The following is a 13167-nucleotide window of genomic DNA, read 5'->3' as shown; positions in this document are numbered from 1 at the left end:
CTTCCGATCGTCCTCTCAGGTTTCGGGTGATGCCGAGGAATCAAGGAGGATTCTCGTTGAAGCACTTGAACACTCACAACAACCTTCATCATTACTCTTACAGGTTTGTTAAATGTACTTACCCTTCTCTGTTCCTGTTTTTTTTTATTTCCTCTTCCCTTCTCTTCCTTTGGATCTGCAATGAACAAAACAAAACCTTATGAATCTGCAATGTGCAGGCATTGTTGCACTTTCAGACAATTCAACCAACAGAGAGACCAAGTGGGTATTTAGAGCCGCTTCTTGGAGAATTTATAATGCAAAGTGAAGATATACCCAAAACGTTTATAGGTCTGCTGAATGGGGAGAACTAATTATGCTTTGTATGGGGAAAAAAAGACTGAAGCTTTTTTCAGATTTGGTTTATAGAAGTATTCTTCCATAAGCGTCTCTAATAATGTGTAATGAAAACAATTAAAACACAGCTAACTAAGCCATTGATGAGATGTAAATAAAGACAAGGACTTGGGTTCCATTAGACAATGTCGGTGGTGGCAATGGCATTAATGTTTGGAGTCTGAATATTCAATGACGGTAAATGTAAGAACCTTTCTCTAGGGGATGAAAACCCATTTTGAATATCAATGAAAGTTACTCTTATATCATTTATGGGCTCGTACACATGTAAATTCTACCGTTTTTGTTTTTGGTAGCAGTAGAAAGATATGCAGTACATGTTTCAATGCACAAGTTGTTTCCAAAAGGAGACAAGACCAAATATATTAAAGATGAACACTTTATTATTTTCTAATTTTATTAATTCCCGTATCTCTATTTCGTAATGGGAACCCACCCAAAATTCACATCACATTCACATTCAGACATTATCTTCTTCTCCAAGTAATTAAGTAATTGATCTTTTCAATAAAGCAGTCCATTGTTTTCCATTGAAAATAAACTCTGTCCTGTAAGCGAAAGCATCAAACTTTTGTCTTCTCCTGAAGGGAAAAAAAAATATTTACTGTTTTTTTTTTTTCTCTTTTAAAACAAAACCCAGAAAAGAACACCCAAAGTTAATGATTTGGAACCCAACAAAACCATTGTTAATCACATGGGTTCTGTCTTAAAACCCTCAAGGCCCCGAGAAAAAACCCAAACTATCTAAAGAAAACCATTTCTTTTACAGAATTTCCGAATGATTTGAACACAAAAACTTCGAAAAAGTCGTGAGAAGATTCTCTCTGCCAGTCAATTATGAAACCCATCCGCCGATTCTTCATCTTCTTTGTCATCTTCCCGCTCTTTACGAAAGAGCAGTGCAGGCACTGGCTTATTCAGTGGACATTTGGTTGTGTTATTGCAAATTTGGTAAGTGCTGACATTGTTTGTTCTGAAGTTTTAAGGAACTAGCCGAAGTGAGGCCTCTGTCTGAGCTGAGTTCTGCGGAGGAAACTGCTGACTTTATTGATTCCGAGGAGGTGAAAAAATATGTTGCCATCAGAGAACACATGTACAAGAAAGCTAAAGAATTTGAATGTAAGATCATTGGCTTTGAAATGGCTATAAGGAGACCTTATTTTCATCCAAGGCCTCTGGATATCGAGGAGCGTGAGAATTGGCATAACTATCTGGATTTCATTGAAAACGAAGGTGACTTCAATAAGGTATCGCTCTTCCCCTTCTCTGCAACCTCTGCAGATTACACCAATTTGATCTTCAAAGGCTGCACCAGCCAGAAACTCCCCGACCCATCTGGGGTTTTCTCTCAGAACCTCGAGAATCTCTTCTCCTCCTTGGTCGCACAGTCCTCTCAGAGATCCTTCGCCACCACCACGACCACCGGAAATGACCAAAACGCCCTCGTGGGCCTCTTCCAGTGCCGCGGAGATCTCACCGCGTCGCAGTGCTACGACTGCGTCAGCAGAGTCCCGAAGCTCGTATCTAAACTCTGCGGCGCAGACAATGCGGCGGCGCGCGTCCAGCTCGCCGGATGTTACCTCCGGTACGAGGTCTCGGGTTTCCGACAGACCGACCCAACTGAGATGCTGTACCGGGTCTGCGGGAAGAGACACTCCGGCGATCCAGGGTTCGTCGGGAAAAGGGAATCGGCGTTCGGGATGGCGGAGAACGGCGTGAAAACCTCCGGCGGCGGAGGAGGAGGGTTCTACGCGGGAGAGTACGAGGAGGTATACGTGTTGGGTCAGTGCGAGGGTAGTTTGGGAAATTCAGAATGCGGGGAGTGTGTGAAAAGTGGGTTCGAGAAGGCGAAGAGTGAATGCGGAGATTCGATTTCTGGGCAGATTTATCTTCACAGGTGCTTCATCAGCTACAGCTATTACCCTCACGGCGTCCCAAACATTTCTTCCTTTTCAGGTAAAAATCATCCATCGGAATTCTTATTTTAAATCGGCGAAAATTAGATTTCTTTTTCGAAAAAAAAATTGATTTTTTTCGGATTTTGAAAGTGGATTGGTGGGGTTATTCCTTGCCAATTTTGATGCTTTTTGTTCTAATTTTGCTGGAGTTGGTGGGTTTTCCTTAAAATTCATCATGAATCTCGTGTAAGTATTTGCGTATTTGCATCTATACATATAGTGCGAATATATATATATATATATATATATATATATATATATATGTGTGAATATGGTGGAAAAGGAGAGTTCTTGGAGCGAAAGTTCCGATTTTTTAGATCTCCAACTGGTTTTCTTGGGAACTGGGAACCCAGGAAAAAAAAAGATAGCATTTTTTTAATGCTTAATGCAGAAGAAAGCTATGGATGACTGTTTTAGATAATTATTTTGCAACTAATCGTCGGATCTCCTTTCTTAATGCACTATTTTTTTTATCAAAACTATATTTTTAATATATGTTTTTTTTTGTGTGTTAGAATTACTTTTTTTATATTTCTTATAATGTTTTCCTGATCTGGGAAGGCACCGGAAATAAAAGTATTCAAACATATTGATTTGAAAACTGGAGTGCATTTTAATATTTTATTAGATATAAAATGGGGAGGTCTCATGTGTCAAATAGACATATAGACTTCTTTGGAATAAAAAAATGTTTCAATTTTTTTAATAAAAATATTTTGTATTTAAATATCAAATCCACTTGATTTTTTATGTTACTGATTGGGTTCCTAATCGCTGAGGTATTTTCTTTTATTTAGTTAATATAGTTTTATTATGCGAGCTTCATGTACTTTCACTTCAATCTTGAATATTTTCCATACAATCACTGATAGACAAGCAAACATTTCAAATCAAATTAGCTTTTAAACCTGTAGGGTTAATAAATAAATAAACTTTTAAGATTTCTTTTACATAGATTTAAACAAAAAAACCAAGATTTACAAACTTGCCCTTTAATCTTATCTCCATAATACCACAAACTTGAAGGAAAAAAAAACTCTCTTTATAAAGCAAGAAAAAAAAAATCCAAACTTTATAAAGCATTAGTTTCTTTTGAATCCTATCTACAAAAAAAATTTATGTATACGTGAGTGTTCCACTTATCTCCTCAATTATGTAAGATATGAACAATCTTATGAAAGAAGAACCGACCAAGCAATCACATGTCAACATATGAAATGATTTTAATTCATTGCAAACATAATTCCTTTTTTCCCCATTTTAAAAAAAATATTTTTTGTGTTGATTTGTCAAAAGACAATCTTTCTTTGTCTTTGAATATGTGAAACAGACGGTGGGAAGAAAGGGCATCAACACACGCAGAGAACGGTGGCTTTGGCGGTAGGAGGAGTTGCGGTTTTAGGGTTTGTAATCGTTTGTTTGATGTTTGTAAGATCTGTTTTCAGAAGGAAGAGCAAACGTGATGGTTATTGACTCATTTCCAATCCACAATCACTATATATATATATATATATATACATATCGATTTTCTCCAAAAACAAATAAAAAAATAGGAGTTAGGAAAAGAAAAATCGGTTGCTTTTTTTTGTCTTTTTCCTTTTATATATATATATAAAGATGGATGTGTGCATAGATTTGGATTCTCCAATAACGTTTTAATAAGATGAACCATGCCACAATTGAAAAGTGTAAGTGATCATGTAAAAAAATAAATGGACCGAACACAACAAAACTTTTGTTTCAATAAAATCTTTTGCTCATACAGAAGATGAGATCCAAGACCACAGGGACAAAAACAGACAACATAAGCATCAAACATAAACTAGCAGATTACCAACTAATGTTTCGCCTTTGCGAATATTGTCGGAAAGATCATCTATGAATTCGGATACTTCCCGAAGATGAAGGGTATGAAAACGATTAGCGACAGATACGTGCAACTCATGAACCTAGAAACCGGCTGAAATTCCTTCACCAAAACCCTAACAATCCAAAACAACTCACTCCAAAACCACACCTATCATATAAGAAAGAACAACAAAATCTGAAAGTTCGATAACAAACTTAATCTCAGCGGATCATGTAGTATAGGGTTCAGCCATGAAACTCAAGCAGATGAGATTGTGCCTATGAGCTCAAAAGGGAATAGGATTGTACCAAGAACAAACAAACTGTTAACTGTTAAGACCATCATCATTGAGCCATGGCATGGCATAGAGAAGTGGAACAAAACAAACTATATTGAATATCAGAACCCGTAATCATTCCTGAGAACCGAAAACACCAAAGACGCTAAAGAGATCATAAATCAGCTCAAAGATCATTCATTTCCAAATTAGCACAGGAATTAGCACCTTTAAATGGGAAGAGAAACCCTATCATATAAGCAAACAGGTTCAAGACTTTGAACTCATTATGAATCCAAAGAACTTTCATGACAAAAAAATAATAAAATCTCACTAATTCGAAGTCTAAGAAGATAGACGGTTCGATTGAACAATTACTTTTGCGCGCCGGTCGGCGGAGCTCCGAGGAGGCTCGCCTGCTGAAGCTCCAACTCGTTGAACTGCTGCTCACGATCCATCTCGATTATTAAGGGCACGACCAGGATCAGAAAAGTCGTTCCGGCGATCCACGCTGCTTTGCCGGTGCTCTTCAGCAGCTTCTTCGACACGTACACGGCGTCGCACGCCGCGCGTCTACCCTGGGACACGATCTCCGAGTTTGCGATCTTAACCAGGATGCTCGAATCTCCGCCTCCGGATTTTCCGCCTCCGATCTTCTTCGACGCCATCGATTCTGATCTGAGAGAAAGAGAGAGAATCGCTTCAAAGAGACGAAAGGCGAACAAGGGTTTTCTCGAAAGGACGGAAAGGGTTTTGGTTTATCTTTTTCCCACGGATTAAAAAAAATGTCCATTTTGTTGGCCCAATGGGCCGGTGAGACCCATTTGGTTAAATCTAACGCATAACGGCCCATATACTATTTTCAGAGAGAGAGAGAGAGAGAGAGAGAGAGAGAGAGAGAGAGAGAGAGGAGTCAGGAGTGGCCCAAGGTCTCGAGATTTGATTTTGCACGATTGGCTTTATATTGATAGAATGAGGAATTAGTGGCCAATCTATGAATTTGTCAAAAATTTTGAGAAACTATCGTAATTATAGGCTTTCAATAGTTGATCCATAGGAATCGAATAATGTGATTAGAAAGAATATGAATGACATATATATGTCATATATCATAGTGTTTGTTACAATGGATGACTGACTGGATTGAGATTCGCATGTTTATGATCTCTCTCTAGGGAGGAGAAAAAAATTAGTGGGTAAATATGTAAATATCCAAAACATATGGGTAGAAATCAGGAAGAAAAATAATACGATCGTCGTCTCCACCAAAAAAAAAAAAAAAGGAACAAAGAGCGCCTCCTAGTCCTTACCCTATCGCCTAAAGTCTCTCTCTCTCTCTCTCTCTCTCTCTCTCTTAGATCTAAATACCACTTTGTCAGAAAAGTGAAAACCCTACTTAAATCCGTGTCATTTCTCTATCTCTTTCTTCTTAGATCTGCTTCGCCGGAATACGATAGAGAAAGAGATTAGATTCCGCTTCCCGTCTCCTTCGCTTTCGGAGATTTTTTTTTTTTTAATTTGTATTGTTGTGTTTGTTTGGAGGGTTAAGTTCTGGGATTCACGGGTTTGTCTTCGTTGGATCCTGACCTGGGGAGTGGGGAGTGCTTTCCTAGGGTTTTTCTCACCAGATCTTCTCTTGTCCGCGCTCTTGCGTTGAGTTTAGAGCAGTAATGGCGTCTCCTTACCCCGGAGCAGTTCAGGCAACTCCCTGTCCCGATTAGTGGGTGTTTTCGGTGTGTTGATTGTACGGATTTTGACTGTTCTTACTCGGTGTTCTCTGTTCAGGTGGGTTCATACTTCGTGGGGCAGTACTATCAGGTGTTGCAGCAGCAACCGGACCTTGTTCACCAGTTCTACTCTGATGCTAGTAAAGTGGTACGCGTCGATGGCGACTCCAGCGAGACCGCCTCTACGATGCTGGTAACGCTTTCGTTCTTGTCTCCGAAATCATGTCTTCTTCTGGTTTTGGTTGTAGATTTGATTTTTCTTCCTCCGTGGGGTGAAGATCTGAGTACTTGAGATTTTGTTCGATGAATATCAGTTGTCAATTTGTTCGATGAACTTAAATCACTGGATTCAGTTTTCCTTTTCCCCTATAAGAGAATCTTAGGAATTAGCTCTCTGACATATGTGACTCAAGTGGGTCATTGAATGTATTGCTGGCGAATATATTCTCATACTTGGTATATTGAATGTATTTCTGGTTAACTGAAAGAACAATGAATGTCCTCACGACCCATCTTTCTTCTGGCCTTTGAGGATTTGAAAAATCGCCGGTTCTTATGTTTTTACTCAAGTTGTAGCCTTTAGTTCGCTGCTTGAAAAGATAAAAGTGAAATTCTTCTTTGTGTGCTAATACTAGTTGGTTAGTGAAATGAAATATGGTAAGGCATTTTTGGTTCGAGGAATATAGTTTGTCAATACTTTTGCGGGTCATTAACATTTTCTCTTGTTTTCCATTTTGACCCCAGCATATTCACAACATGGTCGTGTCGCTAAATTTTACTGCGATTGAAATCAAGACGATCAATTCTCTGGACTCTTGGGACGGAGGTGTTTTGGTGGTGGTTTCCGGCTCTGTGAAGACCAAGGAATTCAGCAACAGAAGGCATTTTGTGCAGACGTTTTTCCTCGCTCCTCAAGAAAAGGGTTATTTTGTTCTGAACGACATCTTTCAGTTCGTAGATGAAGGCACTGTATTTCATCATCAGCATCCTTATTTATCTGAAAGCAAACGAGAGGCTCAGCTGAATCCTTCGAGTGCAATTCCAGAACAGCAAGGTTCGTCTGTAAAGCTAAAAAAATTATTCACTGTTCATGCACTGTGATTGCTTAGCTCGGGAAGGAGCATCCTTTATGTTTTGGTTCAATTTACACTAAAGGAATGAACTGTTGGAAAAAGTGCTGAAGCCGTTTCTAATCGAATTTTTACCAAGTATCTTAACCCCCATAATTCATAAAAGAAAAGCCCCTTTTTTACTGTTAGATTTGATGAGGTCAGTCCTTCTCGATTAACTTTGTTTTGATAGCTATTTCACATTGATGTTGATGATTTCTCCAGTTCCTGACTACGTCTTGGAGCAAGAGGCAAGGGACTACGTGAACTCAGTCCATATCGAAGATGATCCAATTGACAAATACAGTCTTCCAGAGGAGCCTCATCAACCGCATGAAGAAGACATTGAGAATGAAGTTGTGGTTGAGGAAACTCCTGTGGAGGAGGAGGTATCTGCTTCACATCAAGTTTCGGTTGAGACGGTGCATGAACCTCCAGCAGCACCAGCAGAAATACCTGTCGGTGAAAAATCAAAGATGACATATGCATCCATTGTAAGCACCTATTCTTCTATTGTATCTCTCTCGTGTGTTTACTACTCTGTCTAGTCAATGGCTTGAAGAATGAATCTGAAGAAACGTTTTCCTGCGTGTTTGTTCTTTTCCTGTTTTTAAAATCTTGTGAATGAATTATCCAAGTAGTTTGTGTCAACGTACTCTCTTTTTGGTTAGAAGCTGATCCTTGACAGAAGGAATAGCGACAAATTACCAAGAACAATGATGATTGGTTACTTTGGTTTAATTTGACTGTGTCTGACACTTAAATTAGACAATGAGTGTATCAGAGTTGTGCTGATTTCCCTTTTGCGTAGTTACGAGTTGCAAGGGAGGCAGCTGCAGCGCCAACGGTTCCAACACAACCATCATATGACAAGAGCTCTCAAGCTACAAATGAGTGGGAACAATCATCGATCCCTCCGGCCCCGCAGGCTACACAACAGACAACTCTGTCTCATTCTGGTGGTCAGCAATCAAACACCGCTTTCCCGTATGTGCCTGACTATGGAGCCGAGGCTGAAGATGGCCCGGGATTTGAAGACTGTAAGTTATTTAAACTTCATTTAACTATGAGTGGCTGTACTTTGAAGTCATGAGTTGATTTTCTGTCTGCTTTGTTCCAGTTGAGTTCAAATCCGTATATGTCAGAAACTTGCCTTCCAACATAACTACTGCTGAGATCGAGGAAGAGTTTAAGAACTTTGGTGCTATCAAACCTGATGGTGTTTTCATTCGAAACCGCAAGGTGTGTATTCCTCTCCTTTGTTCCCATCTGCTGTTTTGCGCAAGTAATATCAGAAATCAACTTAACAATCTAACCACGCAGGATGTTGTTGGTGTGTGCTATGCTTTTGTCGAGTTTGAGGAGATGACAGCTGTCGAGAATGCTATCAAAGTATGAAAACCTTTACTATATGCTTTTCTCACTTTTTTTTGTCTCTTAGGATTTGATGCCCTTGTTTAGTTTCTGTGATGTTTGCATGCTTGCTCATTCCATTGTCTTGTTTTTTCCCAGGCCTCACCCATACTGTTGGCTGGAAGGCAAGTATACATTGAGGAACGCAGGCCCAACCCCAGCGGCATTCGTGGAGGAAGTATGTTTTGACTCACCGTACTAGTTGGAACGATTAACACATCTCCAACGAGCCATGATTCCGTTTGATCAAATATCAGATATCGCTTTCATCTTTCACAAGCCTACCATTTGATAACTTGACCCAACTTCTTGTGTTTTCCCGTTTGGGCAGGACGAGGACGAGGAAGAAGTGGCTACCCGACCGAGGCCACAAGAGGCCGGTTTGGTTCCCGGGTGGCAGGCAGAGGGAGCAACCAGGGCAGCGGAGATTACAGACCGAGAGGTAACGGTTATTACCGTGGTTCGCGGTAAAATATCTCGTTGAGGAGACAGAAGAGACAAAGGCCAATATCCAACTCAACTGAATTTCGATCACTTTTAAGTTATGTAGCGACCGAGAATATGATTGAGAGAAATCTTTGATTGTTTCCCGAACGTAGTTTGTATTTTCTTGAGGTGGCTTTTTTTTTGGTTAATATATATATTTGGGGTCTTAGATTTTGTATTGTTTAGATTTAGGATTTAGTTCTTCCCGCCTTGAGATTGGTTTTTGTTGTTCCAATTCAAGTGGGAGTTTGCGTTTTTTGTTGTGTTTTGGGTTGTTCTTGTTGTGCTACATAGACTCCATGGATATTGGTTTTCTGACAAAAAAAAAATATTTATTTTGAATTTATGTGAACACAAACCTTGATGTTGTCTTATGAAACACACATTTGTCCCAAAAAAGCTTTATGATACATCACATTCACATACTTAAGCACCCAACCTTTTGCCACAGTGGTCCAGTCCACACCACAGGGCGAAGCTTGCGCGTGCTCTGTACGCCCTTAACACGCGCGTGACATTTGTATGCCTTCAGTCTAACAGTTTGTCCGTATCTAGGCCACGGATCCGTTTTTTTTAAGGCTATTTCATGTTGCCCATGAACCAAATTTGACTAATCGATTTGGTTGTGCATAGCAAGAAGAACCGAGACAACAAGACCAATAACCGGAAACACTTGGAGACAAAACTCAAAATCTTTCTTAAACCATTTTTGTGTTCACTAGCTCTGAGTTCAACCACCACCAGCTTTGATCCATAAGGTTTTCAGATTATTGTGGTAAGCATAAAAAGACGGATACTTTTATTGCAAAAACAAAACCCTTCTTAAAGTGTGATCAGAACCAGTTACACCCAGAATCATCGCGTAAAGTTTTGTCACGTTTGACCGTGTGATATTCCCGGTTCTCCAGGAATCAGACCAACCCCCATTTGCCATGGTCCCATCATCCTTCATTGAACTCAGCCTGCTGCCCTCGGAGCTCGTCTTCACATTGTCCAAGTGCAGCAGCAGCTGCTGCAGGCTGGTCTCTCTTCAGGACGACCGGGGCAAGAACCGAGCAGTTATGCCCATTGTAGTTTCAGAAATCCGGTATCCCACTGGATCTTGAAGAATACTCTGTCACCAATTTCAGAAACATCGATGATTTGTCCTCTAGGAGCCGAGTAGGAGTATCAAACTCTGCCACTCTACCTGCAATTCCTCAATCCAAAACACAAAATTTCAGAGATGGGTCTGGAGAAATAAACTTGGTCCAGAGAGTAAGAGGGCAAACCCACCGTCGCTGAGTACTAAGACGAGATCACTGTCGATGACAGTTGGGATGCGATGAGCAATGGTGCAGACCGTGCAATCTTCAAACTCGGTTCTGATTATCTTCTGGATTAGATTGTCTGTGGCTGTGTCTACCGATGCCGTTGCTTCGTCAAGAACCAGTATTCTTGCCTGTTTCAGCAATGCCCGTCCAAGCGAAACCAGTTGCCTCTGGCCCACGCTCCAGTTATCTCCATTTTCCAGCACTGTGGGTTCATTGTTTATCCCAAGTCAGAAAACAGACTAAGACAAGGACACATATATATGTCCATTTGTTCACTTGGTGGTCAAGGAAAAAGATCAACAAACGTGTGTTCATTTGTTTATTAGATCAAGAAAATCTCCATCGTAATGAAGTGAAGACAGTTTTATCCGGTATGGTCCACGTGCTTAACTAAATTGCATTCCAGTTCTCAGTTCCAGAAGGTTACAGTTTCGGCTTTTTTTGACATATACAGATACAGCTACACTTACGAGGGCTCAGTATAAATAGTTGCACCAGATTTTTTCAGCAGTTAAAACGAAAGCCCTTCCTTACCTGGAGAGTCAAGTTTTTGGTCTTTTCCTCTAACAGTGTCTCTGAGCTGAGATTTATCGAGAGCCTGTAGCAAGCAATGGGATAAATATTCAGCATATGCTTCGATCGATGAAATAGTAATTTCAAAGAAACGAAAACAAAGCGAAGAAACATAAGACAACCTCCCAGATTTCCTTGTCTGAATGTTCGTCAAGAGGGTCGAGATTGCCTCGGATGGTTCCTTCAAATAATGTAGGATCCTGAGGTATGATACTAAGGCGGCTACGTAGATCATGAAGACCAATTTTTGAGATATCGATGTTGTCTATTATAATTCTTCCAGCCGTTGGCTCAATCAAACGAAACAAAGCCTGGATCAAAGTAGATTTGCCACTTCCCGTGCGCCCGACAATTCCAATCTTTTTACCACCCGGGAAAACGCAGTTCACCCCGTGGAGCACTGTTGGAAGATTTTCACCATAACGGACCTTCAAAAGAACGAACAACAAGAATCAGTCGAGATTTTCCATGATTATCAATTCATTACATGATGTGCAACATAAGTATGAAAAGTTTTAATATCATTTCATTAACTAAACCTGAAACCTAAAGCAGAATGGAACAGGCATAGAGAGGAATAGAGAGGAACATTGTATGAGTAGTTTTTTGCATCGTACCTTTAAATCAACCAGCTCGATAGTCCCCTTTTCGGGCCATGAGGAAGGCGGGCGGGAATCCTCAATGACTGCTGGAGCTTCTCCAAGAATCTGGCTGTACTGATAAATCCTTTCAATGGAGATAATTTTGTTCTCAAGCTTACAAAAGCTGAGTATCCACCGTGAAAGACGCCCATTCAAATTAAGGCCATATGTTACAGCAAGGCCTGCCATGCCTATACAAAAGAAGTAGCAAAATTACAAACTCTAATGGCTATAGTAATGGACTTTCAGAATGCTTGGAAGTCAATCGCAGGAAAAAAGTTAAGACATTTGGAGAAAAGGAATAAAATACTCACTTGGATCAATGGTGCCATGTGGAAAACTCACGAGTAAGACCATACAGAAAGCAAATATGAAAGTGGAAAGTAATTCCATGCGTAGACAAAGCCATTCAATAGCAGCAATGCTGCAGAAGAAGGGCCGAGCAAAGCAATCGAGAAGATACAGGTTTCTCTTCATGAATCTTTTTTCCTGGCCGAAGCCTCTTATTGTGGCTGAACCGGCTATTGACTCTCCAAAGAGATGGATTATAGGGGATTTCTGGATGCTTACAATCCTAACCAGTTCTCTCGAAGAAGCCATGTAGTATTTCTGCATTTGGATACATCAAATTTAGTACCATATCCTTTGATTTGTTCAAAAGAATCAAAACACAAGTAAAAACATAAGTGAGAAAAAGGGTTCTGTTTAGGAAAATAACTGGTTTAGTCATGAAGGGAAGGGCCAAGGATAAATATGTTAGAAACAGGATAGCACAAAGTATTAAGCACCTGCATCCAAAAGCAAGCAACCGCTACTGGGACAACAAGAAGGAAAACTTGCCAGGTAACGTTAGTCATTACACCGACAATTCCAAATAGTTGTATTGTTGTTGAAGCAAACCCACCAAGTCTGAAAGGAATGTCAAGATCCACAACACTTTGATCAATAGAAACCTGCATGTTCATAAATGGAGAGCACAACAGCTTAGGGTAATCTTGTTATAGTTTCTTACATCTCGAATAAACTTTTTTTATATAAAAGGAAACATACACGATTCAAGATTCTTCCAGCAGGAGTCGAATCAAAAAACGACATTGGTGCTCTGAATACACTTCTGAGCATATTTAAGAAGAGCTTCTGTGCAGCGGCTAAGCCAAAAGTCGCAACCAAAGTAGCTCGCACGAATATGAACCACGAGCTTCCAAAAGCAAGGGCCATGTAAACGAGCAAAAGGACCTTAGGATCAACTTTAGACTGATCACCTTCAGTTTGGGGATTTGCCCAGGCCATCCACCAATTACTAGCAATCTGAAGAAATTGGAATAAAGCCTGTGCCAAGATTATGAGAGGAATCAATAACCCTTTATATGCTGCACCCATGTATGACAAGTAAACCTTCATGCTGACTTTCCCCTTCACTCTTTC

The 13167-nt window shown here is 40.1% G+C and overlaps 5 protein-coding genes across 6 annotated transcripts in view; 3 read left to right on the top strand and 2 right to left on the bottom strand.

Moving 5' to 3' along the window:
- Positions 1 to 546, top strand: part of LOC104801125 (pre-mRNA-processing factor 39-like) — a 3064-nt gene extending 2518 nt beyond the window's left edge. Inside the window, 2 exon segments of the mRNA XM_010524231.1 lie at positions 20 to 103; positions 219 to 546. Of these exon segments, the coding sequence (XP_010522533.1) occupies positions 20 to 103; positions 219 to 353 (219 nt within the window). The 3' untranslated portion in view covers positions 354 to 546.
- A 418-nt stretch (positions 547 to 964) lies between these two features.
- LOC104801124 (cysteine-rich repeat secretory protein 56) lies at positions 965 to 3831 on the top strand. Of its 2 annotated transcripts, none has more exons than XM_010524229.2 (3): positions 965 to 1283; positions 1655 to 2352; positions 3685 to 3831. In XM_010524229.2, the coding sequence occupies exons 1-3, from the start codon at positions 1234 to 1236 to the stop codon at positions 3825 to 3827; spliced, it is 891 nt and encodes a 296-aa protein (XP_010522531.1). In that variant the 5' UTR covers positions 965 to 1233; the 3' UTR covers positions 3828 to 3831. The 2 variants fall into 2 exon arrangements, with proteins under 2 accessions (XP_010522531.1, XP_010522532.1); XM_010524230.2 differs by having other exon boundaries at positions 966 to 1276; positions 1648 to 2352.
- Positions 3832 to 4642: 811 nt separating this feature from the next.
- On the bottom strand, positions 4643 to 5217 carry LOC104801123 (mitochondrial import receptor subunit TOM9-2). Its single transcript, XM_010524228.1, has one exon. It carries the CDS (start codon positions 5146 to 5148, stop codon positions 4855 to 4857), a length of 294 nt encoding a protein of 97 aa, XP_010522530.1. The 5' UTR covers positions 5149 to 5217; the 3' UTR covers positions 4643 to 4854.
- Positions 5218 to 5799: 582 nt separating this feature from the next.
- LOC104801122 (putative G3BP-like protein) lies at positions 5800 to 9559 on the top strand. The gene is made up of 9 exons (XM_010524227.2): positions 5800 to 6180; positions 6266 to 6400; positions 6952 to 7261; positions 7542 to 7810; positions 8128 to 8356; positions 8437 to 8558; positions 8640 to 8708; positions 8829 to 8907; positions 9061 to 9559. Exons 1-9 carry the CDS (start codon positions 6151 to 6153, stop codon positions 9198 to 9200), a joined length of 1383 nt encoding a protein of 460 aa, XP_010522529.1. The 5' UTR covers positions 5800 to 6150; the 3' UTR covers positions 9201 to 9559.
- A 329-nt stretch (positions 9560 to 9888) lies between these two features.
- LOC104801121 (ABC transporter C family member 5) overlaps positions 9889 to 13167 on the bottom strand; it is a 7613-nt gene continuing 4334 nt past the window's right edge. Inside the window, exons 6-13 of the mRNA XM_010524226.2 lie at positions 12793 to 13162; positions 12531 to 12695; positions 12057 to 12351; positions 11719 to 11933; positions 11224 to 11529; positions 11063 to 11126; positions 10491 to 10730; positions 9889 to 10404 (exon numbers count right to left, since the gene is read on the bottom strand). Of these exons, the coding sequence (XP_010522528.1) occupies positions 10292 to 10404; positions 10491 to 10730; positions 11063 to 11126; positions 11224 to 11529; positions 11719 to 11933; positions 12057 to 12351; positions 12531 to 12695; positions 12793 to 13162 (1768 nt within the window). The 3' untranslated portion in view covers positions 9889 to 10291. The remainder of the gene's footprint in view (positions 10405 to 10490; positions 10731 to 11062; positions 11127 to 11223; positions 11530 to 11718; positions 11934 to 12056; positions 12352 to 12530; positions 12696 to 12792; positions 13163 to 13167) is intronic.

The sequence above is a fragment of the Tarenaya hassleriana genome, unplaced genomic scaffold, assembly GCF_000463585.1.
Source record: "Tarenaya hassleriana unplaced genomic scaffold, ASM46358v1 Cleome7, whole genome shotgun sequence".
NCBI lineage: Eukaryota > Viridiplantae > Streptophyta > Magnoliopsida > Brassicales > Cleomaceae > Tarenaya > Tarenaya hassleriana.
This window is presented reverse-complemented; position numbering and strand designations above follow the sequence as displayed.

Excerpts from the sequence above, each read along its gene's own strand:
- LOC104801124 (XM_010524229.2), top strand. The coding sequence starts at position 1,234 with ATGAAACCCATCCGCCGATTCTTCATCTTCTTTGTCATCTTCCCGCTC. Across the intron at positions 1,284-1,654 it reads TTTGTCATCTTCCCGCTCTT|CCCCTTCTCTGCAACCTCTG; the intron begins TACGAAAGAGCA and ends GGTATCGCTCTT. Across the intron at positions 2,353-3,684 it reads AAACATTTCTTCCTTTTCAG|ACGGTGGGAAGAAAGGGCAT; the intron begins GTAAAAATCATC and ends TATGTGAAACAG.
- LOC104801123 (XM_010524228.1), bottom strand. The coding sequence starts at position 5,148 with ATGGCGTCGAAGAAGATCGGAGGCGGAAAATCCGGAGGCGGAGATTCG.
- LOC104801122 (XM_010524227.2), top strand. The coding sequence starts at position 6,151 with ATGGCGTCTCCTTACCCCGGAGCAGTTCAG. Across the intron at positions 6,181-6,265 it reads CTTACCCCGGAGCAGTTCAG|GTGGGTTCATACTTCGTGGG; the intron begins GCAACTCCCTGT and ends TTCTCTGTTCAG. Across the intron at positions 7,811-8,127 it reads AGATGACATATGCATCCATT|TTACGAGTTGCAAGGGAGGC; the intron begins GTAAGCACCTAT and ends CCTTTTGCGTAG.